This window comes from Opisthocomus hoazin, chromosome 1, assembly GCF_030867145.1.
Source record: "Opisthocomus hoazin isolate bOpiHoa1 chromosome 1, bOpiHoa1.hap1, whole genome shotgun sequence".
NCBI classification, from domain to species: domain Eukaryota; kingdom Metazoa; phylum Chordata; class Aves; order Opisthocomiformes; family Opisthocomidae; genus Opisthocomus; species Opisthocomus hoazin.
The window spans coordinates 128032051-128058771 of NC_134414.1; the positions used below are offsets into that span (position 1 = coordinate 128032051).

Here is a 26721-nt window from a genome sequence, read left to right on the forward strand (position 1 = left end):
GGGCTGTGCCGGCAGCTGACTCCGCAGCCAACGGCAGCTGGCGGAAGGCCACTATTGCTAGGTAGAACTAGGCGACTTCGCTGCCAGCCCCGTACGCAGCTAGAGAACTGAAAGGAGGGGATGGGCGCTCGGCAGCTCTAAGCAGCCAATCAGAATGAGACAGGCGCCCCACTGCATACGCGGATGGGCTGCGGCGCCTGAACTGACGTGAGCAAGATCCAATCAGAGTTGGGAAGTGGGGCGGAGGCGCTGGGAGGGGGTGGCGCGCAGTTTGAATTGATGTGAGGAGGGCGGAAGCATCCGGCGGTGGCCGGGGTCGGGGCGTGCGCGTGCGGGGCGCCCCCCGTCCCTCGGTGCCGCGGAGCCGGGCGGCCCGCACGCCATGGCCTCCGCCTGGGACCTGGACGAGCGGCTGCGGCGGAGCAACGCCCGCTTCGTGGCCTCCATCAACCGCATCCTGGAGCGGGTGAGGGCCGTGCCGTCGCGTCGCCCCGGCCGTTGGGCAGGGGCCGTGGGCGGGAGCCGCCGTCGCCGTCCTGCGGCGGGCGCGGGGAAGGTCTGCGGGCTGCCGCCGCCTTGCCTGCCCCCTCCGGTGTCGCGAGCGCGGTCTCCTCAGGGTTTCTCTCGCCGGAACGGCGTGTGGCGTGGCTTGGCCGGGCCTGGCCGGCCTTGTGCGGCCCTGCGCCCGCCTCAGCCTGGGCAGTCTCTTCCCTCGCCACCTCTGAGGCCTGCTGTGTCGGTGCTGACAGGTTCAGTTTTCCTTCTGGGCGCCGATGTGCGGTAACCGACACTGAATTCTCTCCGTCAGTCGGTAACTTGTGGTGTCACCAGCTCCTGTTTTTCCCGGCTGCCCCAAGCAGCTGTCACCCAGCGCCTGGTGCAGCTCGGCGGTTTGTGCTGAGCCACGTACGCCTGTGCCTTGGTGGGAACGAGCTAAGAAAGAGCCAGCACCTTGAAAACGTCCATAAATCTTAGATCCTGGATTGCCTGTATTAAATAAGTGACTTAATTACTAAGTCTGAGTTGTCTTTGTAGTACCCTTAACCCAAATTAGCTAGCATTGGCTAAGGTATTTCCAATGAAACTACAGAAAGAGGTGGGAGACTCTCTACTTACTCCTTACTTTAGAGCCATTTTGTGTTAAAGGTGTGGGAATCATACAGCTCTGTCCAGAGATGGATGTATTTAATCAGCGATGTCAGCTTTGCTGTTGAGGGAAATGTTTTGTTCTAATGTCTAAGGGCTGGCATAAGGCTAAGTCTAGTTCTAGAATATTTTTCTCATCTAGCATTAGACTGGATATTTTCATATGTTGTGAGCTGTAGGTCTATGCTAAGTGGCTATCGCAGTTACTGTAGAGAAAGTTTAGAAGAAACTGTAATAGAGTAATTTAGCTACTTTTGAAAACTCTCGGAAGCCCCATTTTGTCAGTGACTGGCTTATGCCTTGAAATTGAATGGGTTACATACATGCTTAAAAAGTGTTTCCTCTAGGAATTAGTGTTTTCAGGTTGCTGACTTGTAACTTCAGCCAGTAAAACAACATACTGATAATGTCATGTTTTGCTCAAAACAAAATTGTCTAAAAACAGTTCTTAAAATGCATGTTAAAAACATTGCTTTAATCATTTATTCTAATCTTTAGTGGTCCTTTTTATTTAGTATAATCATCCTTTCGAAGATGATTTACTTATTTCCATGGAAACTCTCACTTACAATACGCCTGACGGTAAGAATTTGTTCGATCTTCAATACTTACATGCTGTATATTTAGACTTAGTAAAGCATATAACTGTTGGCAATTATATAACATTTAATTGCAACAGATTTTGTCCACTTAGGTATGGCATTTCATATGTAAATTTTGATATATGCATATAATACCTGGAGAGTTTATTTATGTGCACTACTGTAGTCCATTGCATGCTCTGTTTTGGACAACAGAAAAGAGTTATTAGTAAAGTTCAGGATAACAATGGTTAATATTTGAATGTCTTGTAAGAAGAAGAATCAAAAGGGAGAAGGCTGAGGGGAAACAACAGAATGGAGGTATTAGCAGGAAATTGATACGTGTGAGTGGATTTATAGAATCACAGAACAGTAGGGGTTGGAAGGGACCTCTGTGGGTCATCTAGTCCAACCCCCCTGCCAAAGCAGGGTCACCTAGAACAGGCTGCACAGGACCTTGTCCAGGCGGGTCTTGAATATCTCCACAGCCTCCCTGGGCAGCCTGTTCCAGTGCTCTGTCACCCTCAGAGTAAAGAACTTCCTCAGGTTCAGGTGGAACTTCCTATGCTTCAGTTTGTGCCCGCTGGGCACCACTGAAAAGAGATTGGGTGGTTTCATCTCTGCTTAGTGTTCTCAAGGCTACTCTGATAAATTTCTGTTGTGTCAAATGTCAGGGTGGACTGGGGTAAATAGTCTCTTTAATGTTTTACTGAATGTTCATGTGGTTAGTGTAAATCTGTACCACATTATGCCGTCATATTTTTCCAGTGTTTTGTTATAAGCGTTGATCCATTATATCGTTGATAATATTTACGGAGAGCTTATTGTGAAAAAAACCTGTTGTTCTGAAATACACTGTTCAGGGTTTTGGTGGGACTTATGACTTAATATCTTGGTGGCTTTACTGGCAAATGAAATGTTCTGTCCATTTTTATTATCACTAAAGTGAGGATGATGATACAAAAATTGCCATATCACTTCTTGTAAAGAAGAATTTGCTGGACGTATCCATGAAGTACTACCACAATGTCAAGCCCAATGTTATCATTGTACCAAATATGATTTACTTTCTAAAGGCTTTTACAGACTGTGAAGTTTGCATTTTATAGCATTTTTTATATATTGTCCGTCGGGAGAAGGAGGAAACGTGCATACAGCACTGTAATAAAGTCTTGGATTTGTAAAGGCTTGGTTATGCTTGTGATGTAGTAACCTCTATTCAGTCCAGGATGAATATGGATCTCAGTCCTGTAAAGCCATAAGTATGACTGTAAGTAACCTCAGATACCATGTAGTGTGTATGCATTAAATAAAATTTTAAAAGCAAAATAATTTGCTTTTTTTTTCCTTCTTCATAGCTTCTGGGGCTGTAATGCTCTTTGGATTTTAGCTTAGTGTTGTTAGACTCAGCATGTGGTGTGTGGTTTTTTTGGTTTTTTTTTTTCTGTCTGACTTCTCACTTGAAATTACCATATTCTGTTGGTTTCTTTTCCGTAAGTTTTTGTTTAAGCAGTTGTATTGGAGGCTGTTCAGATTTTATAATGTTTTGTTACTGTTTAATATGGTCTTCCTAGATGTTTATGTTTGCTAGTATGATACTTGGTATAGATAGTGTTAAAAGAAAAGCTATGTTTATATTGATATCTCTTGTTATTTCTAGGACCTAAACAATGGGAGGAAGTGTCAACCAAGAAGCTTAGAAAATGGAAGAAGGAAGTACTTCAGGTATTTAATAATATAGTACTATAATGCAGTCAAAATGTAGCAATATTTCTTTTTTCTTATATAATGCATATAAGAGTACATTCTAATCTTGCTGTGCCATATAATATTTGCAAGAGGTATTAATCAATGAAGTCAACACCTGCGTTAAGATAGGATTTTAGGATAGATTGGTGAAGACTGTCAAATGAGATAGACCAAAATAGATGGCCATTTACCAGTGCTTAGCACCATTAGTAAACCTGGAAAAATATTTTTTTTGAAATGCTGCCTGATGGGAACATGTACTTTTGAATCTCGTCATAATATTGTCATTGAAGTTAACATGCATCGAATCAATTTATCTTGGTTCAGGTCATCAGCTTTTTATTTCCAAAGGGCTTACTGGTTTCATCTTTAGATTTTTCTTCTGTAAAATAAAGGTAAAGTAATTAAAGTATCTTTGCAGTCTCTGCACTTTCTGTCTGTGTCAGGCTAAAGCTATTACTGTTGTAGGCATATGATCTCGTTTTTTTATTCTGCATATTTACATTAAAAAAGCAGTCGTTTCTTTTTCTGTTTTCGAAACTCCCCCATAAGAACTCAACAGTAAGTTTCATCAACATCTCAGTGTTTGTTATGTAACTGTCAAAAGTTGCCTTGCTGCTACATTCCTAATATCTGTCTAAAAAGCTAAGTAGCGTCGTGTGCCTTGGTAGTTAACATAGAAGCTGTTCTGAACCCCACAAAGTGAGGGGATGAGGAGTGAAATTCAGTCCTGGGGAACAAGAGTGGATTTAATGCAGACAGAAAAGGGGCTGTATTTCCCTTTCCTTTTCTGCTCCTGGTAATACCTTGTACATCATCTACTAAGCATTGTTGAACAACTTTACAGCCTAAACCCATTAAAGACTGTAAGAGTAATTCTGTGGCTTAGCCTCTTGTATGGGCCAAGGCAGCTATAACTTATGTTCTTGTAGTGATTTTAACAGTAGGACAAGAAGTGAACAATCAGGCAAGTTTTACCATGTATTTGTGGCTTTTCTGGTCAGGCCATGGGAAATCTGAAGGAAACTGAATGGTTGTTTAGAAAGTGCCTAGTTGTGAGATATACCAAAATAAATAAAGGCATCGGTTAAAATAACTTTACTGTTCTAAGATTCTTCTGATGTTTTCTTTTTCCTATTTCTAATTGCAGCGTAATAGAGGAAGTCAAAGGAATGCAGGTAAAGTGTTTAAAAAAATAAGTGCTATAAATTATCTTATCCAGAGATTCTTGACTTAATAGAAGACGTCCTGGTTTTATGCCAAACTCTTTAGGATACTCACTCTTTTTGTGGGGGGAACCACCTGAAAAAACAACAATACTTATATTCATAAGGATTCCAAAATGTAGTTTAAAATGTTTAAGATGAGTAAATACATTGTAATTTATGTTGCTGTCATCACAAGTTGATTAATAATCTCCCCTTATCAATTAGACAGCTTTTTGTTGTATTTGTCAGTTTTGTCAGATGTTCATTGAATCTAAAAATTCCAGTCCTGACTTACGTGAGTGTACAAGTGGAGAAATTTGAAAGTTGCTAGCTTTTTGAAAATAACTAAATAAGTAGGTGTATTAAAAATGTGTGTTAAAAGAATCTCATGAAGTCACGTGATGAGCTGTCAAAAATTTAGCACATTAGCCTGTATACTGAATGAATCAGGCTGCCTGCAGGAAAAAGTAGTGTATAGTTATTTCATTAGATCGATCAGTCATTAGAGATCAAGTATCATGATGGAAGTCAAATCAAGACTGCACACCAAAGTGTAATTCTGAAACTACTTAAGGAGATGTATGACATCTCAAAATTTTCCCATTGTTCTGAAAAGGGAGCTGTATGTCCCAATAAAATATGTGGTTTTACTGGGATAAATGATGGGAGGAAATTATGATGTGTAGTACCGCAATGATATGATGGGCTTTATTTTCTTAAGGTTTTGAGGTGGTGGTTTTGGTGTTGCTTATTTTATGGCATTCATATGAGAAACTTTCATGCTGAACATCTGACGACAAAACACAACCTAGTCTCTCTCTCTCTCTGCAATCCTACCAAAAAATTTGTCCGTACAGGGTTCAGGTATAGACTTTGAATAAGCCTATGAAGTTAAAATGTTGAGCCGGGAAATAAGGGTCTGATACAAAGAGATTCAGAAGGTCCAGACCTTTGCCTCTAATTTTCAGACAACATATGCTGATGGGTCTGAATAGTACAAAAAGTGACTGGCTACAATCTGCAGTAGAAGTCAGACAGAAAGAGCATCCAGCAGTTAGTTTTTTAAAACATACAGTATTTGAAGTCTTTTAGAAGTAATTTTTTGTTAATCTTTGTGTTTCGACCTAATGTCTGAATGCCTTTGAAGTTCTTATTGAAGGAATTTACTTGGAGTGTCTTTAATGCTAAGAAGGCTGGATCTAATTAATATTAAATTTAATATAATGCATTACAGATCAGGTAGAAAAGCAGAAAAATTTTACGTATTTTTCCAACATTTAATATAATTTGAGCAAAGTCTTTATTATTTAGTACTGAAGTTATCCTAGGGAAGAAATATTTAGTTAAATATTGAAGATGGGGGAATAGCACTAGTGTTAACAGCTTTTGTTACAAGGAAAAACCTGCTTTTACAGATTTGTATTTATACATGTATATTTATATATGCTATAAAATATAGAATCTGGTGGATTTTGTTCAACTTAAGAAAATCATCTTACTCTGACTTTATTTGAACCACAAAAGTACATGGAGTAAGCATTTGAACTGACTGGTTGTGATTGGTGTTACCCTTAAAAAACCCAAACAAAGAAAATGAAACAAAACAAAAGCTCAAAAAGCCCCAGCTCAACAACGAAAAAACCCAAAATTTTTCTGGCCAGGGATTATTAAAGCTAATGTGCAAATCATACCTATTCTTGTTCTATACTCGTAGGTGAGCCTAATACGTGTTTTCAATTAGAATACACAATGTTCTGTGCTATTAAGTGTGAACTTTAAAATATCTTTAGAAGACCCAAATACTTATTAATGAACCCCTTCCCTTGGAATATAATTTGTATTCTTTTTTGCAACTCGCAATTCTGAATTTTGCTAGCATGTATTTTTACTGTTTGGATAGAATGTCCAGTACCCATATGAAGTTTTACTGGGCAAAATGACAATCCTTTGAGTGTTTTGGATTTTTTTAATATATGCCAGTTCTGGGTATGGGAAGACCAAGTACGTTAAATTTCAGCCTCCAAGAGCAGCATTATTTCTGTCATATATAAGCCACTTAAAATTCTTTCTTTTCTTGAGAAATTTTTTTGAAACAAAACACCTTCTGTGGTGTTTCATAGATCTTGCTCAGTAATGGATATCAATGGGACATTACCATGTTACTCTGATTTCCTGTGTTCCCAATCCAGAAATGTGCAGAAAGTGCCTCATTCAGCTTCTAAAAAAACAAAAGGCATTGCTAACATATTCGAAGGGAAACATTACTGTAGTTTTTTGCGAAATAGTGAACATAAAGTTCCTGAGAGGCTTACAAGCTGAAGCCAGAGCCTTCTAGTTATATGCTTCATTAACTTTAGATGAGAAAGTGGTTTTATAGCCTGGTTTCCTACTGGTTGGAAAACTGTGCTTAGAATAGTTACCAACGGTCTGTGTCCAAACTGAAGGGAAATATGAGGGATTTTCTTGAGCACTTGTACTGAGCAAATTGCTAGTTTATGCTTTCATTAAGTGAATAGTAAAAGAGGGGATACCCTTAATTAACTCACGGATGATACCAAGTAGGGATGACCACTGTGAAAGAAGGTCCGCAATTCGGGGCTAAAACTTCAGTAAACTTTGAACTTCTCTGCATGAAATAGCACAAAGTAATAGACTTATGTAGGAAGAGGCAGGACAAGGGGCAATGGCACAAACTGAGGCACAGGAAGTTCCGTCTGAACATGAGGAAGAATTTCTTCCCTCTGAGGGTGACGGAGCACTGGAACAGGCTGCCCAGGGAGGTTGTGGAGTCTCCTTCTCTGGAGATATTCAAGACCCGCCTGGACAAGGTCCTGTGCAGCTTGCTGTAGGTGACCCTGCTTCGGCAGGAGGGTTGGACTAGATGACCCACAGAGGTCCCTTCCAACCCCTACTATTCTGTGATTCTGAGGCAATTCTGAAGGCTGGTTGAGCCAACCAAGAATATTGCTCTGTTGTGAAAATAGCGCACACTGGGCTAGAAGATATGCACGGGTGCCTAGTATGTAAAGCACACAAAACAGATTTTCTGCACTGTTCAACAGTGATAAAATTTGTGGACTATTTTGGGTTGTATTCGATAATAGCTTGTCTAGCTGGAATAAGTCAAAAAAAGAAAATAATTACAGAAACCACTTGTGATAGGACTGAATTTGGGGGGGTGGAGGAGGAGAGACAACAAAAGAGAGCCTCTAGGTTAAATATATAAAAGCTTTCCAAATGTAAACATGAGGAAGTTTTGAAATACTTTTCATAGAGGTTATGGAGTTGCTTTTAAGAATGGGCTATGCTTATCCTAAAGGTAAGTTAGGTATAGTTGTGCCTGCTTTAAAATGCAAGAAGGAGTAGATGATATCTTTAGGTTCGTTTCCATATGCTTTAAACCTTTAGAAATCTGGAAGTATTTAGATGTATGCTTGGCACTGTAAAAAACATGAAGTGTTTACAGGGGTAAATAATACCTGTGTCATATAGGAGTAAACAGTACCTATGTTGAGTTAGGTATGAGAAGTTTTCTTACCATTTAACCAAAAAAAGTAAAAAATCGATGTCAAATATGACAAGCTAATCTGGAAACAGAAATGCAGAAAAAAGCAAGGATAACAAATTCTGCATTAAACGGAAACATGTTTAATGACAGTCTTGAGTAGGGTAAACATAGTTGCTAAAGTATACATGTATTATTGTTATTATTTAAGCCTATCACATGCATCTGATCTTGAGCTGTAGTACAAGCGGAGTCATATGTTTTGAGATACAGATCTTCTCTTTTGGGAAAGATTAAATTCCTGTAATTTATACAGTATTAATAATAGTTAGAGATACCAAAACAGTTTTCAGTCTACATAAATTTAGTAGCAACAATACCTGCTTTAGAGGCTAATTGTGAAATAAGCTTATGTGGGAGTCACATTTAATTGAAGATAGCTCCTTCTCTGTGGATCTAATATGTTCTGGGTTTTATTTAAATCCATTTGGGTTGTGATAACTAATGAAGAAAAAAGTATGGAAAGAAATGTAAAAAGGGGAGATCTCTGATAAATTAGGCAGCTCTTACACTCTTTATTTTATTCCTATGAAATAAATAGTGAGGAGGAAGCCACAAAGATTGTGGGTGGGTCATAGCAGTTTTGGAAGGTCCACTTGCCAAAAATCATTAAAAAAGGTGCAGTAGAGGTTTGGGGTTCTACCCAGGCTTCAGGAGTAGTTAGTCTTTTTCTCATCCTTTTCAACATATGTCTGAAAAAATGTACAAAAAGTTTGCAATTGTCTTCCTTTTCTACAAGTGACACCACCTGATAGAGGCAAATTTTATTTTCTGTGGTGCTTCATGGGTTAAGAAGAAAACATGTAATATGGTTCATGTACATCTCTGATCAGAATTAGTCTGCTGTATTTGACTAGAATGTTGTTCTGTCACTTTTCTGTTCTTTGATTCAGCCTTGTGTAAGTTCTCTATTTGCAAAGTGTTTAAATATTTTTCAAAATAAATAAGTATATACAAATGAAGAATTAATGAGTTTAGGTACAGCATTGATCTGTGACCTAACAAACAGGAACAAATTTTTTTTCTCCTCCCATGCACACTAAGAAATGTCAAAGCAACAGACCAGTGATTCTGAAGATGGACATGCAACAGTACATCAGGTATGGGCATCATATTGCATCAGCTTTTATAAAGCCTCTTTGGGAAAACATATTTATGTAGTCAAAAACTAAGAAATTAATCACAAGCAGGTGGTCCTGTACCATAGCTATAAAGTTAGATTTTAAAGATCTGCTAATTGCTGAATTGAATCACTTTATTCTCCTTAAATAAGTACTTCTGAAAAAATTTGAGGGCTTGAAGTATTTTGCTGCAGTTCTTTTGCTTTAGTTCTTCAAACTTTCAGTATCTTATTAAACAATTGCTTTATATTTCCCCTCATGGAGTTCCCCACATGTAGTTGCATTATTTTAGCAAAGATGTGTCTTTACTTCCCAGGTACACATTTGTGTAAAATTAGAATCTGCATGTTCTGGTTAGTGCTGATCATTTAGTGTGCTCCCCCTGATTGTTTCCTCCCCTGATCGGTTCTGTGCTTTGAGGTGGTGACGAATTCAAGTTCCGGACTTTTATATGTGGTGGTCTAATATGTTTTGTGACGGTGGATTCATACAATTTAAAAAATTTTATTTTTCATGTTGTTTCTGTGGTAGGGTTTACATATGTTTTATATAATTACATATCCTCCTTCCCATTGTGATATTTGGGATATCGAATAATAGCTATGATATCAGACATGGATTTCAGCTGAATTCTATTCTCCTTTAAGTTTATTTAAAGGGAGAGATAGCAATTGGACATAGGCTTTAAACCGTCAAGTGTCTTTTCAGCTAGGCAATATGTGTGTCTAACTTAAATTAACACTTATAAAATTTGTTGTCATTTAGAATAACTTCTTTTGACTCCTTTTTAAGGAGAAAATACTCAACATTTGAAGATTGATATGGGCCATCTCACTGGTCACTCCTAATTATTTGTTCTACGTAGATGGTAGTTAGAATTGTCTCGTTTTATTGACGACATTTTAACGCACAATACACTAATTTTGTGATTGAACTAGACAGAATAGATTTAGAATTTTTAAAAAGAAATTCTGAAGAACGTGATGTCAGATGTAGATTGTAGGAAAGGCTCCTTATCCGTATAAATGAGCTTCTTATGCAACTATCAAGATTCTAGAATATAGAGTAAGAAACCCCTTTGAAATATTATATAATGATTATTTGAAGCAGGCAATTAAGAATTGTTTAAAATGGGCAGTTAAGAAAATTTCTATATACATTGGTACACAGAGAAAATCCCCAGTACAAACTGATAAAAATTTGGTGATTAGAATTCATTTGCCAAGTGTTTTTTGCTCCTGTCTAATAGCTTCTCCTTGCATTGTTTGTCTGAGTATAGAAGGGCTGGGAAGAAAATAGCTTTCCTCATTGAGTAATTGGATGTGAATCAAGACAAATTTGTGTATAGATTTGTTAATAAAGATGGTGTCATTTGGACATAGTTTGTGGAATATGACTGGGTATGTTTCACCACCACCATGATCCCCCAAAAATCTGAGCAAGTAGCGAGTGCATAAAATTCTATAGACTAGTTAACATAGCTTATGCTACCAGGTCTTAAAATTCCTTTCATGTGCTTTTAAGGAATCTCCTGAGAACTCTCATGTGGATACATCTGACGTAGGTGGGTGTTTTAATATACTTTTTAGCTACCTTTTTTAAACTTTTTTAAAAAGATTGCAAAGTACTTTTTCATTATTTTCTAATGTGGTAAAAATAATTTTAATACCTGTTCTTTACCCTTTCAGAAAGTAGAGAATAGGAATAACAAGAGACTGAGGTACTGATAGTACTATGAGACCAATATCCACACTCCTCTAAAATCTCAGTCCTGAATCCCTGATATGCTGGGAAGTCAATGTGGAAAATGTTCAATTGTCTTTTTAAATAAAGAAATGAACAGTGAAATCAAAACTTTGGCACAAGTGGCAATAGAAGTTTTATTAATAATTAGAATATATACGTTAATTTCTAGTGGTCTGGGAAACACGGATATTGCATTCAGCTGCAACAATATGTCTTCAGTAGTGTTAGGAACAGTTTCAGTATTGGTCTCGTGGCCTGTCTGCAAGGTTTTAGGTGGTTTTGACCTTGTATTCCCAAATAAGTATTTGAGTGTATTAATTGGTGGTAACAATCTTTAACTGTTTTTAAAGTATTTAAGACTTGTAGTACTCAAGATCTTTTGATTCTTGTGCATATATATACTTACTATTTTGCGTAAGTTAAACTGTGGCTAGGTCGTAACCAGCATTTAATGATTAAGAGCAGTTGCCGCAAAATACGGTTAGCTGATGTTTACATCCTTTGGTATAAATTAGGTGCTTCATACTCATAGCTATCTCCAAGGCAGATGATTACTTCTCTGTTGAGGGAAAACAGCAATCTGAAATTTGCCCTCCTATCATTTGAGAGGATGATTTCAAATATCTATTTTAATGATAAAATAATTTCTGCAAATTTAGAAAGTGTGACTTCATTTTTTCTTAACCTGTGCAATGAAATATAGGAAACAAATTTTAGTGGTATCTGTAGCTTAGCTTCTGTAAGTGTCCTTTGTGTCTTTTGCACTCATGGGATAAATGAGTGATGGAGTTCAGACTCTGGTATCTTCATAGCAGCATACAATAATATGATTATCCACTCCTGCTCATTCTCTTGTGAATGTTCTAGGAAGAGACTGGAGAGGATTTATAACAGCCTCGGTGAGTCCCAGCTATCTCCAAATACAGTAAGACCTAGAAATTAGCTTCATAGACACGTGGGATTGGATTTCTCACTTGAAAATGGAATTCACCTAGGTGTCTTGTTTTTTCTGTTTATTTGGGTTTTGTTTTTTTTAGATATATAAAAGGTTAGCAGTAGGGCATGCTAACTGTCAAGAAAAAAGTGTATCTTTAGCTGCCTTAGCTATAACTTTAGCTTTGGCAGGTTTTTTCCATCTTTAGTATTCATACAGAATGCTTCACTTCTCAGTAAAAGCAGTTTCTTCCAGATATTAGACAATATTTTAGTTCTAAAAGTATGCAAAGCTTATCAACAGCAGGTACAAATAAATCAAAACAGCTCTCGCCTGTACCTGCCCTTGATAGGGAAAATTATTAGGTTTACCTTATTTGGTTTCACAGGAAGTAGCATGGCAAAGTATAGTGATATCTGAACAATTTCTTGTATCTGTTAGGATAGTATCACAGAAAAATGAATTTATTTGGAGAGAAAGGAGAAAGTTCAATCCAAATTGTATATTTATCCAAATGTATTTAATTTTAGAATATCATTTCATAGTCAAAACTTAAAATTTACAGTAACCCCTTCACTAACGTGTTCGTCTTCTAAATAAGGTATATCTTTTAGGTAATGAGAGTCTATTGACTCTCCAGGGAAATATCTTCCTGTATTATAGATCAAATTTTCTATCTTCAGCACTTGAGGAACAATGGTCTTCCCTTTTGGCCCTTAAAAACACGTCAAGAGTCCCTGGAGAAGATACGTCACTTTCTTCTGTTCTGTGCTGTGCCATGGTCTTCTGCTAATAATTAATATTCTAGTGATTTTGAAGTATGACTGATAATACATTGAAGACACATTAATATTACACTTTTGTGAGGCTTCACACCTGGAAGAGTATTCAACTTGTATACAGATCGATCGATTCATTCTATGATACAAGCTATTTTCTAATAGTCTAGTCTGGTCATCTCGGTGAACATTTAGGGAGCAGTCTGCCAGTTTTGTGCCCGATTCTATCGGAGGAAGAAGACTGTGTGTCAGAGAGTATCAGCTATTACAGCAGAAGTTGGAGGCTGAAACTTCTCCAGATTAAAACATTAACATTCTTACTGCTTCCTCCACTGTTGATGCTTAGTTACTGATTTCCTGTGGGTAAAGTGACCACAACTTTGTCTTCCATGTGGGAAAAAGCTTTGATAATCTGGCAGGTAGGGGTTTCAGTTTTAATAAAATAATTCTACTGAGGTCAGATCAAAGCCAACCCTCTGATTGCTCACCATTTTCACCAGAAAATACAAAATTATGTTGTCTCCCACAAAGATAGCATTTCTTTCATATGTATCTTTATCCTATCTCTATGGCAGCAGCTGTCCACAGAGCTTTAGGTGATGATTGCACCGACAGGGAACAAAAAAGGAAAATGGGATTAGCTGGAAAATATTTTAATTCTGTTTTTAGTAATTTAAGAATAGTATAAAGAGGCAGTGATGTGGTAGGTATCATAACCAAGATTTTCTTCACTCGTTTTAATTTTCAGGGTTATTCTCCTCTGCTCTTTCCCCTCCCTGCGGTGAACATGATCATGGGACAAAGATATCAGCCAGTGAAATTCAGGAATCAGGGCTTACAATGCAGTCACATGTTTTATGATCATGAAAGACTGAGGCTTTAGCTAATGATGAATTGGAAAGTCTGACTACATTTAGAAAAATATGTTTTGTTGTGTTTCATTCACAAAAATACCCATAGAATACCTAAAAATTGAGTTGGAATATTTGGACTTGCTTTTTAATGTTCTCAAGTCTATCTTATTTCGTACCTTGGCAGTTCTAAGGCAGTCTTGACAATAAGAAACTAAGAAAAGGAAGCGCGGTAGATAGTCCTTACTGTCTCTGTTGGGATATTTAAAAATGTAGTGGAAGTAAGTGGGAATGATGCATTAATGAATAATAAATCTTGCAGAGCAGTGCTTTGAAAATATTTTACTCTCTGAAATGGTAGCATAAATCTTGAGGAAATGGTGACAAATAAATTATCTCCACTCTTCTTTGTTCTCCTCAAGTCATTTATGAACCTATAAACCATGCTTTTTAGTTGGGCTTGAAATGGAAATGTAATGCAGATGAAAAGTTTTAGTGTAGAAAGCTGTTTTCTAAAATGAAACCAGTTTAGTCAGTAAGTTATACAGTGTGTGTTTAAAAACATTTCTGTTTTGTTTTTGAGTTCAACTAGATTTTATTTAGTATTTATCTTCAAATTGTAGATGAAGAAAGTGATGCCGATATAGTTTCAGTCAGAAGAAAATTTGAAGACATTCACTTCCAGGTAAAAATTTCTGATGTCTAATGTAATGGAATAATTTTTGTATTCAATAGAAATGATTGAGCTATTTGAATAGCTTACACGTGCCTGATGAGTTGATGCACTGTCAGTGGAAGACTCTACGTAGTCTGTGTCTTAATGCACATTTTTAGTAAGTATAGCAAATGAGAGGCTCAAGAAATAAAGTCACAAAGACCAATACGAAGTAATATTATGTCTTGGTGTTATTAGCATAGCAGAGAAAGCCATACAATGTATTGCACAGAACAGGCAATACTGAGAAAGGCTATTATAGGTATGGAAAAAGAATAACCAGATAAATCACAAAGTGAAAACACTTATAAAAATATGATCATTCACCTAAGACTCTAACATAAACAGGTAACATGATTTTAAAATAAAAAGAGTAAATATGAAATAACAGCTACCATAACAAAAGCAGACTGGAATATTCTGCTGTTGTTTCCCAGACTGCGCTATGGGTATCAGGACTGATTCAGAGATCCGGTAAAAAAAGCTAACAGTACAATGTATACTGTTAAGCAGGTATCCTTTGTTGTAGCGCTGGGCACACAGGGGATCTCTTCTCCAAACGTGCGTGCTAAACACCCTGTCATTTCAGGTTAAATACAATCACAGTATATATATCCGTTATATTTCTGAGAAATGTTTATATATTCTTGACTTTTCCAAGAACTAATTAGCATATGTTAATATCTTTCACACATGTCTGTTAGCGTCCTCGGGTGGTCTTTGGGGGCCCTAAGATGAAGGCTGATACTCCTCATCACGGTGACCTTTGTTTCTGTGCAAACTCAGTTCTAAGGTCATGTATACAGTGTCCTTCCAGCCTGTTTTGTTGTGGTCTAGTTGCCCTCTTACTGCCTCTTCATCTCTGTAGCTTGGTGCATCTGCCCTCCCAAGGCCAAGCTGTCTGGAGTAGAATTATTCAGGAGTCTCTTTTGTCCTACAATTATCCCAATTATTTATTAAGGACCAAGACAGACCAAGACTGCTTTTGTTTGACTTAATTATTTTGTCTAACAACTTAGTGATAACTTGTGTCTACATTCATCTGCTACATTCCTTAATAGAAACAGGGATTAGTTACAGCAGTTACATCTTTAGATCACTATGTATGCAGGAACACAAACTGCAATAATAAAAACTACTAACAACTAGAAAATATTATGTAAAATAGTTTCACATTTTTTCTGATCTCTTCTATCAGGACTACCCAGAGTAGTTACATTGATGAGGAAGAGTGCAATACACACTTTGTGTGTGCAGCCATTCTAATCCTGCGTTCTGCTTGCTCATATACAATTACCAAAAATTTATTTCACTTTCCTTACTTGTTTAGCATAGTGCTATTCATTGTGATGTCTCTGATGACAACTAATACAAACTGCATCAGAAAGCGAGTTTCACTGATGAAAAACATTTGCCATTCATCACCAAATGCTTTTAGTTTTTTACGTTGTCCTGGGTTCAGCTGGGATAGAGTTAATTTTCACAACAAGTCATTTGGGCTGACCCAAACAGCCGATCAAATGGGATATTCTGTAGCATATGATGCCATGCTCAGTATTTAAGTGGGGAGCTGGTTGAAGGAGAGCCTTTTGCTACTCAGGAGCAAGCTGAGCGTTGGGTGATGAGAACACTGCATGTTGTATATGCTTTTTTATCAGTATTATCAATTGTTGTTTTCTTCTCCCTTTGCCATTCTGATAAACTGTTCTCATCCCAACGCATGAGTTTTTGCCTTTTTGCCTTCTGATTCTCCTCCCCATCCCACGGGGGAGGGTGAAGGAGTGAGAAACTGCTGGTTCTTTTGTTGCAAATTGAGGCAAAACCACGACAACATAGAGGTGCGTTACCGAGTAGACCTTAATTTGCATATGAATTCGTAGGATGTTAATAATACAAGTAAAGGTTTGCAGCTGTAATTACCAGTGCTTTGCAGCTTAACACTAGGCCTTTTTTTTTGTTTTTATCAGTGCGTCTTCTGAGGCAGTGTGTACTTTTGCCTGCATCAATAAACTAGCTAGTTATCTCTTTATATATCTTCACATACAGTCCTTTCTTGGATTTTTTTTTACATAAAATATATACATTAAAAAGAAGTTTATGCCGTTTGGATATCCTCATCTGGATAATACTAGTTTGAAACAAATCTAAGTAATATGTTTGGGTTTGTCAGTGTCAATAATTTCTGTGTTTTAATTAATGCCGTTTGTTTGTTTCTCCCCTCTAAGAATCTGTATGTAGATGATGGGAAAATTCAAGAGAAAGTAAAAGTTCAAGTGGATGTGATAGTACAAGATCATGCTAGGAAAATTCCCAAGTGGATTACGGTAACATATTTCTCCTATTCTGTTCTAAGTTATTAGCTGATTAGAATAAAGTAAGAACTCTAACTGTGCAGCACAATGAGTTCTAATACAACTTCTCTGCTATTCCATCACTGTTCCTCTCCTGCTTGCTGTCTACATAAATATGACAGTATCTCAGGTCTCTGACAGCAATGATTTGTAAGAAACAGAGCAGATGGTATCCACATATTTCTTTGTTTTTTTCTTTTATACTTTGTTCTTTGAACCCTGATGTGCAAGTTGACCTTCACTTCAGCAATTTTTCTGAGAAGCCTAAATTTGAGATTTGTAGGAAAAAAAGGAGCTTTAGCTTTATTTTGGTTTTGAGGGCGAGCTGGGTTGGGGGCAAAGTGTTATGTTACGTGGTGTGGCTTCTGTTTCCTGCTGGAGTTAAAGGTGTATAGTTTATCCAGGTATAGATATGTCAATGTATAAATTCTCATATTTGGGAGAGGGATTAAAATATGATACATAATGTAGAAGTTGCAAAATATGATAAATAGCTTTCCAACATTAAACTGGTAACTCTTAAAAATTCATACTGAAGTCTTAGACGAGACTTTTTTTCTCCTTGTGTGAAATTTACTAAGCCCCTTAGGACTGTAGCTCTGCACAGAGCTTAATATAGTAAGGAGAGAGTAGGAGTTGTCACAAATAAGGTTTTGATGTTACCTTTAACATGCAAAAAATACAGGATATTAGATTATGTGTCTTTTTTTTCTTTGTTTTTCAGATAGCACCTCAACGTTCATCAGAAAGTCTTCGTTTAGCTCCGCCAGTGCAAGAACTGATTGGTACAACTAAATCTTTTGAGTGTTGGTCAAATATATTAGTTACAAAATAAGCTTGTGTTAAAATTTATTAGAAATAAAGATTTGACTGAAAACACAGAGACACTATTTATCCATTGGAAAAGTTTAATGGCTGGATTCTTGAAGATAAGTTAGATATGATTTTGCTTATGGCAAAATGTATTTGAAAAGTAAAAAACAAATAGCTTTATACATAAAAACAGCTTTTCTTAAATAGCCCCAGGAAAAAAATGTGTATCTACAAAATTCAGCAGCATTAAGCCCAATTAAATGAAAGCATATTTTTTTTTGTTCTGCTTGTTTTTAAATTCAAGGAAAGTAATGAATAGCTTTGGGTCTGCTGGTAACTGGTACTCAAGGTGGTACTTCACTAGTAAACTTTTTTTCTTCAGAAGCTCTCCAGATTTGATGCAAACCTAAGATAGAAATTTGGTGTAAATATTTCAAGCCTAACTACTACAAAAAGCATTATCTTCATCCTGCTTTATGGCAAGCAAAGCTGCACTGGTACTAGCCAAGTACAAAGCTTTCAAGTAATATCGAAATAGAGTAACAAAACCTATAGGATAAGGCTGTTCCTCCTGGTCAGAAATCACAAAGAGCAAAGCAGTTTGCCCTCTACAATGAAAATGTTTTATATCTGTACATTAAGCTATTTTAAAATAAGGAGTTTTTTAACACATTTCATTTCTGTCTTCTATAGTCTGTTAATTCAATATGGTTCGGAAATACCTTTTATTTTTTTCCTAGTGGATTGTATGTTAATGATCCATTTAGCCTGGCAAAAAAAACTTAATGAAATATGCTATTACAGGAAGACTATCTGTACCACATGCAATTGTTTCTAAGTCGTGTCATACATTACTGGAAGTGCCCTAATAGATTTGGTGGTTTTTTTTCTTGTGGTTTTGTCTTGTGATTCATTTGTTTGTTTTTTTTTTTGAATAGACAACCAAGCCGCTGTTTTCAGAAAGAGAGTGGAGTTGTCAAATGAATGTTGTTCATCCAGACCTCTACAGTCACAACTTCCTGGCATTCCCATTTCACCAAATACAGTAGCCATACCCAAGCATCAGCCTTCTCCAGAAATGAATAAAACTTGCTATGATAGTATCTTGGAAGAATACCAGTCTGCAGATGAGGAATGTTCCTGGAGCAGTATAACTATTGCAGACTTGTATCCAGCGATGGTGGAGATACTTACAAGGCTCATGACAAAGCAGTCTCGGAGAAAAGAGTTAAAATACATGGCCAGATACTTAAGGCACAAAAGATGGCATTCTAGAAGACCGAAGCTCAATGTCACTGTAGACAAAATAAGAGGGTTCAGACCTCTTAAGCTGAAGCAAGCTCTGCCAAGCATATGCAGCAGTAGGAGTGAAGACATCCAGAATCAAACTTTTGTAAATGAGAACAGAGAATTTTGTGATGACAAGTGTTCCATTAGTAATTTATCTGGTCTGGTACCTTATTCTTACCTTGATTCAAATGAAATCAAAATGGACTACGCTGATGCAAGTTTAGAACATCATTTGCTATCTGGGAAAGGTCAAAAAGTCTCCAAACAGACTGTTTTTCCTAATGTTATGGCTAGAATGGGAGAGACCTTTGTAGTTGAAGATGAGTTACAGACTACTGTCTCACTGGAGAATTCAAAATGCAAAGAAAGTGAAAACTTGGCTTACAAATGTTCCTCAGAATACCATTTTATAACATCCACTGCCAGTTCAGGGTCAACAGCGCTTCACCTGGTAAAGGAGAGTAAATCTCAGAAGACTGACGTTCCTTGTGGTGATGCCTCAGAGTTGTGTTCATCTCCTTGCAGTTCCTATGGCAATAGTGACACTGTTATACCTGTCACAAACTGCTCTCTTGCAAGAGCATCACATACTTTTCTCATAAGTCCTGAAAGACACATTTCTTTCCAGCACAAACACTCATTTTCCTCATTGTCTGTGAAGCAGAGTCCTTCAAAGATGCCCCAGAAATACGAAGATGCATTTGAAAAACTATACTACAGACTGTGTTCCAAAGAAATCCAAAAGCCTTTGACATTGACAAGACCTCTTTCAAATTCACAGAACCTTGAAGAGAAAGGAAGATTAGTAGTGAAGAGTAGTTTAAGCAGTCCTTTGAGGTCCAATACACTGTACGATAGAGAATTTGACAGGATCTATGAGCAGTTGTGTAGTGAGGCTGTTCCAGAGCTTCATGGGTTTCAGAGAGCTTCAAATTTAAGGAAATATGAAGGGATACACATGTCTGAAACTGTAAATGCTCTTGTTAACTCACCTGTTCGAACTTTATCTGCAATTCCAAGAGTTAAAAGACTAGGAAATTTTAAAAATGATCTTCTTTGTTCACCAGTAAAGCGACTGAAAAATATATCAGAATGTTATTTTCCTTCAACAAAATGTCAACAGATTTCTCACAGAAGAAATGTTAATCTTCAGACGATGGGCATGGATTTTTTGAGCAAATACAATGGCAGTAACCTCAGCTTTTTTGACAGTTACAACTGTCAGAGTCAGGTACTTAAGGGCCTTTTTTTAAAAAAAAAAAAATAGTGTGTACTCTGATGTTTGAAGAAGGGCTTAAAAATGGATTAGAGGTGGAAGCTGTTTAAAGTAGTGACATCATACTTCTGGTCTTCTGGTGCTATTTGGTCAGCAAGGTTTTACAGGTTTTGGGGTTTGGAGGATTTTTATTTGCTAGAATATAAGTTGTATCAGGTCTCCTGGATCATGTGAGAAAGCTCACTATTTAATAACTTTGAAAATGGTTATAAAATGCTCAATAAAAGATTTTGTTAAATTTTAATAGGCTATGTCACTGGTTAAAATAATCTCAAAGAGTGACCCTGTTAATTAAGGTGGCGTCCTTCTGAAATGATGACGTTTTGTTGATTTTATAGATGGACAAGGTGAGGCAAACAAAGCTTTACTGGGTTCCATATGAATCATTAGAGTTGTTGATTTAAATTTTATATTGGGCCCTTACTTCCAGGTTCCCAGTCATTTCTTCTGAGGCAAGCTATGAAATAATACCTGAGTTTTTCCATCAGTGTAACCTGTTGATGCTTTATTTTCAGGACTCTGGATTTCATGCTTCTTCAGATAAAACTTTTTTTGATATTCCTGGTACTTCCCTGCCAGGTTAGTTTCAGAGAACTTATGAATTACTACTTTAGCAATCACAAGCCCTGCTTCAAAGGGTTAATCTACAGAGCTCAATAGACCACTATCTAGGTGACAGCCCTTCTTCCTCAGGATATGTTTAAGTGTTCCTCTAAGTAAGGAATCTGTATAGAAAAGGGTTTCCTATTGCATGTTAACAGCTATTTAAGAAGCTTTTCTGTAGGTTAATTAGGACCTTTCCTTCTGAAGCATTGCTTATTATTCGCTGGTTTTCTCCCTCTTATTTTATTTAAAGTTTTCTGTGGCTTTTACTTTCGGTATCTAGATGTTCAGCAGGAAATGCATAGTTTGTTAATCCAACACTTGAATTGCCAAATTCTTTTGTTTGGATTCTTCAGCTTTACAAAAACTTGCATATGAGTTGTTGCATGGCTACTGTCACTTGCTTAGGTGAATTAGATTATTAATCTGGATAAAAAGAATTTTACCAATTCAGGACAGTAGAATTTTATTATTAAAAAAAACCCAAAGTCTAAAATTTTATCTGCTAATCTTCTAATTTCCTTTTAAAAAACCTGATTTTGGCTGAAGTATGTTTTTAACATAACCTGAACTTTTTTCCCTGCTAAGTAAAATCACCAATGTTTATTTTCCATATTTTATATTCATGAACCTTGTAATCAAGATAACAAGTAACTAACATGTGAAGGAAAATACTGAAGAAGGTGGCTTAAAATATTGTCAACTCATTTACGAGAAGAAAATGGCACTTGTTTGCATGGTTCTTGCCTTGCTGTATTTTCATTACTGATTAATTGGAAAGAATTTTATTATCTGAGGTAGACTTATCCCTTCTGTTGTCTTATGCCTTCCTCAACTTGTACTTTATGTATTACATTTTTTCTGGTATCAACAGTTTCTTCTAGTTCTACCTTTTTCTAGTGGTGATAAATTATAAGCATTTTGAAGAAGCCTGGCTTATGCTTAAATATATTCTGTGTATGAAATTTACTTGAAATTAAGTTTTGCCAGAACCTTTTGCATTAGAATATTTTCATAAGGAAATTTGCTCATTGAAGTATGCCAATAAAGTATTACCAATGTCTTAATAGGCTAATATTTTAAAAACATACTGTAGTGCCCATGCTATTCAGCATGGCTCTTACCCTTTCCATACTCCTGTTTTTCATTACCAGAATCTGGGATTGCATATGTCAACTCTGGTTGGCCTAGGGCAATGAAAAATTACAGCTGTCCTGGAAGTGCACAGAAGTGTCAGCAAAGGTAAGTGTCTTTTTGAGAAAAGAAATTTCAAACGTAATTCTTGCTGCTCTACATCTGTATCAAGGGTATGGAGGTTGTTGCTTAGATGCTTACTTCTAGAATGAAAATGAGCATGGGTGCTTGGGAGAACCCAAGCTCATCAAACCTGCAGACTTGAACACTGGGAGGTAAGTGTCTGTGGACAAAACTAGCCAGACTTCAGCATGGATGGCCAGTGAACACAAGTTAGTAGGATGGCCTAACTGAATAACTACTCCAGTCCTTATTTTGTGTTTGTGTTCATTATAGAAGCATTTATTATTTTGGGTGGAACTAAAGAACTGTTTTGATTCTGCTGTGTGTTTGAGTGAACAAGTTCTCTCAGAAAGGGAAAGTCCTCTCGGCTGAGGAAAGGGCAGTATATTGCCATTTAAAAGGACTTTCAAAAGTCAACTTCAGTGCAGCTGGGCATAGTTACCTGCATTTTGGCTCAGTGTAAGCAAGCAGTGGCTCTGTTTGGAAGATATCCAAGATCCTCTCCTCCTGCTGTTATCACTCTTGGCAATGTATTTAGATCCCTGGAAGGAGAACACTCCTTCCAGCTCCCTGGACACTGGCCTACTACATCTGCTTTTCGTAGAAAATATGTGACTTTTAAAGGATTCTCAAATTTCAGACCTTTTGGATTTTTAATTACAAACTAATTTAATAGGCAGCAGGATTAAAAAGCATTGAAAGTTCTCTGAACAGCTTCTCATTGTTTTTTCCTGAACATTTTGACATGCTTTTTTGCCAAAAAGCCTAATCAGCACCACACGATACGCTGCCTTCCTAAACTCAGTCAAGAAATGTTATCACTGTGCTTGAGATGATCATACAGCTGATAGGAAATTTTTCTGACAATGTTCAGATTAAAACTTCAAAGGAAGCCTGAATGTATTTTTAAACTACTTGTATGGAGAACTTAACCGGAAAAGAGGCTGCATAATTTAAAGAAAAAAGTTTCAGTTTAAGCAAACGTGGAATTAAAACTTGGAGGCTTGTAATATAAATATACAATGATATTGATAGCGACTGAATTTTGATTATTTTTGAAATAATGGAAGACGGGAGGCAAGCTGATGAGTATACAAGGATGTTTCTGTGATGCTGAGTATGCCGACTTAGCTGAGTAAACTTCTGCTCAGTTCTTGAATTCCCTCGTTTTTTTTTTCTTTACTACTTTTTCCTGATTCCATAGACCTGCTTATGAGATCAGTAATTGTTCTGAAGGAAGAGGTTTTCCTTTCCTTAATGCAAGTAAGAGAAACTTGAGAAAGAGTAGGAAATCATGATTTCACAGAGTGCTTTCTTGCCAAGCCATCTGGCATAAAATCTATTTCTTTGTTCTTTAATTACACAAATGCATGTTTGCTGATTTGTAGCTGAAGTGGACTGTCAGCTGGCAAGCTTCCTTGGGCCTGTGGTGTGATATTCTTAGCCTTCTATGGTCCCCAGGAGTGAAGCTCTTCTTAAATGGCTTCAGAGCCCTCAGAAGTTTTATGCCTAAGCCATGTGGCAAAATGCTGTGCGTTGTAATGAATGGTTGTGGAAAGAAAAGAATATTGTCTTCCTGTCTGGAACTTGACTGCTTTTATCTAGAAGATGATTATGAAAGAGATATTTCAGAAAAGGAAATGTTCATAACTAACAGACTTTTCTTCAGCTCTGTGTGAGTGCTGTTGTACAGCTATACTGCTACGCTTAATTGTCAGATATAAACCAAAATAGTTTAAAATAGATGTTAAAAAAATTATGCCATTTCTTGGGTAATATGCAAGGAAATAATTGTGTTCTCACTTGTATCTTTCATTTTTAGCTATTTGTGAATACACTCAAAGATTACATCTCAAAGTTTGGTATATATTTATATAATTTAGGTGAATGTGGTAGCACGACCGAGACATTAAAATGACACAGAATGAAAAGTTTCCTCTCCAGTTGAAAGCGCATGGGAATGCAGACAAGGAGTCCTCCTGGTGTTCACAGTCAAGTTGTTCAGATATCTTGCTTTGGCAGTTTGTTTCAGTTTAATTCCACTCATCAGCGTTTCACCAAGCGTAGTATTTTTGTGTAGTTTACTTTATGACCTAAACAATTCTTTTCTATAGGGTATCCAGAAAACTAAGCTACACTGATGGGGAAAGACCAAAATCCTAGCAATCTCTTGGACAACTTCCTGGTCAAAACTCACCAAGGAGCATTCATGGACTGCTACAGAGAAAACATTGTTTTATAAAGTTTGGGTTTGTTTTGTTTTTCTTTCTTCTTCCAAGAATCAAGGATGTATTATATGTATGTAATATACTGATTTATACTTCCCTGAAATATAAATCTTCAGGATCTGCTTTGTCCCTTCTGACAGGGCATTTCTTGCTCCTTCAGCTTCATCAGATATTGTAGGGAATCAGGTTTCCTTTCTGTGGCTAAGTTTAAATTATGTATTTAGTGGTGTTTATAATAATAGAATGTAATCTGTATTAGCTTTTTATCTGCTAATAAGCTTTAATTCTTAAAGTATTAGTAAGAAGGTAAGTAACAATCTCTTTCTGCTGAATTCTTGTCTATTCACGCTTTATACATACATCAGTACTAAATGAATGAAAAAATGTAAACTGGGCTGGATGATCCAAATGCAATATTATACCCTATGACTTGTCATGTGCCTTCTGTGTAATTTTAATGTTAAATTTTCTAAGTAGCTCACCAAAGTTGATTGTTCGATACAATTTTATCATTTTTAGTGGATTTGATAGTTATATTCTGTGTTCTAATAAAATTTTACCTGACTCTATATATATTCTAAATAAAAAACTATTCTGAACAAATACCTGCTTTCAACGCTTTATTTCAGGTATGTAAATTCCCAGGAGGAGTTTGTATAGCTGCAGCAAATACATAATCATGATGTGGCAGGGTCCCGCAGGTTTTCATTGCTGTTTTCTTTCTTGGCAAGGAGATTGTTTTAGTGGTGTCAGGTCAAGTGCACTCTGTTTGATCGGCATTGCCGCTTAACAGCTTTCTGAGCTCCAGAAAAGGAAAAAATAATTTTCCTTTGGCTTTACTTCATTTCTGGGCACACAGGAGTTTTTAATCTTATTGTAGTTCTTAAAACCAAGATCTTATTATCCTAAGTGTCATTCTTGAGTGGAACAAGAAACCAGCTTCAGTGAGGTTTACCCTGAGATAAGACAAGAACTTCTGCAATATACACACATGCACATGTTCTATCCCTAATCATTCATACATTGTCCTGGTTTCAGCTGGGATAGAGTTAATTTTCCTCTCAATAGCTGCTGTGTTTTGGATTTAGTACGAGAAGAATGTTGATATCACTGGTTTTGGTTGTTGCCAAGAAATCAAGGACTGTTTCCAGTCTCCCATGTTCAGCTAAGGAGCAGGTGAGCAGGAGCTGGGAGGAAGCACAGCCAGGCAGGTAGCCCAAGCTGGTCAGTGGAAATATTCCATACTATGGACATCTGCTCAGTTTATGAATGGGGGTTGGCTGAGGGGGCAGGAGGCTGTCTGCTCTTCTCTTTTCCTCTGTTGTCTGGGAGTTCCAACTTCTTTTGAGGATTTAGTGAAATTTGTGATTTCTGGGGTTCCGTGATTGCTGCTTGGGGACTGGCTGTAAATCGGTTGTTGGGTGGTGAGAAAATTGTGTGTACTTTGTTTTCCATATTCATTATTATCATTAGTAATATCAGTAGTATTAGTAATTTTCCTTTGTTGCCTTATTAAACTGTCTTTATCTCAACCCATGAGTTTTACGAGTTTAACAGATCTCACAAGGAGCAGCTGAGGGAGCTGGGGCTGTTTAGTCTGCAGAGGAGGAGGCTGAGGGGGGACCTTCTTGCTCTCTACAGCTACCTGAAATGAGGTTGCAATGAGGCAGGTGTTGGTCTCTTCTCCCAAGTAACCAGCACCAGGACGAGAGAAGATGGCCTCAAGTTGTGTCAGGGGAGGTTTAGATTGGATATGAGGAAAAATCTCTTTACTGAAAGAGTGGTCAGGCATTGGAACAGGCTGCCCAGGGAGGTGGTGGAGTCACCATCCCTGGAGGCGTTTAAAAAGTGTGTAGATGTGGCACTTCAGGATACGGTTTAGTAGGCATGGTGGTGTTGGGTTGACAGTTGGACATGATAAGCTTGGAGATCTTTTCCAACTTATGATTCTTTGATTCTATGTTTTGTCCATTCTCCTCCCCATCCTGCTGGAGGGCAGGGGAAGAGGAAGGGGAGGGGTGAGTGAGCAGCTGTCTGGTGCTTAGTTGCTGACTGCCGGCTTAAAAGACGACAATAGTATGTTTCCTTCAACAACAGCAACGAAGATTGTCTTTTAGAAATGCTTGTGTGGCTCATTTTCCTTCCTATTCCAGACATGGATGCACTGTAGAGAATATGCTTGATGAACTACCTTCCTCCTGGATCTGTTGAGGTGATTATTTCCCGGCATTTCTTGATTAAACTAGTACTGAGCAATTACATAACTCCATTAATGTCTTGTATTCTAAAGTAACTTAAACTGGAATTGGGTTTTGGACATGTTCTGACTCTAGATATGACTTCTACACAGCAACCTGAATGCAGACTTACCCAGGTAGGAAGGTAAGTTTATTTAAACAACATAGCAGTTTATTTGCATGAAAACTACTTCAAACGAATTTTGACGGGTAGTTCTTGAAAAACCTTGAGGTGTTGGAAGATAAGCTCGTTCAGTGCCACCTTTTTGGT

At 37.3% G+C, this 26721-nt stretch overlaps 1 protein-coding gene across 1 annotated transcript; it reads left to right on the forward strand.

Moving 5' to 3' along the window:
• Nucleotides 1-316: 316 nt before the first annotated feature.
• HJURP (Holliday junction recognition protein) lies at nt 317-24767 on the forward strand. Its single transcript, XM_075412337.1, has 13 exons — nt 317-466; nt 1662-1728; nt 3388-3452; nt 4627-4654; nt 9294-9349; nt 10895-10934; nt 14304-14365; nt 16621-16719; nt 17471-17531; nt 18498-20080; nt 20641-20704; nt 21883-21970; nt 24100-24767. The coding sequence occupies exons 1-13, from the start codon at nt 383-385 to the stop codon at nt 24146-24148; spliced, it is 2346 nt and encodes a 781-aa protein (XP_075268452.1). The 5' UTR covers nt 317-382; the 3' UTR covers nt 24149-24767.
• Nucleotides 24768-26721: the final 1954 nt, after the last annotated feature.

Excerpts from the sequence above, each read along its gene's own strand:
- HJURP (XM_075412337.1), top strand. The coding sequence starts at position 383 with ATGGCCTCCGCCTGGGACCTGGACGAGCGGCTGCGGCGGAGCAACGCC. Across the intron at positions 467-1,661 it reads TCAACCGCATCCTGGAGCGG|TATAATCATCCTTTCGAAGA; the intron begins GTGAGGGCCGTG and ends CTTTTTATTTAG. Across the intron at positions 20,081-20,640 it reads GTTACAACTGTCAGAGTCAG|GACTCTGGATTTCATGCTTC; the intron begins GTACTTAAGGGC and ends CTTTATTTTCAG.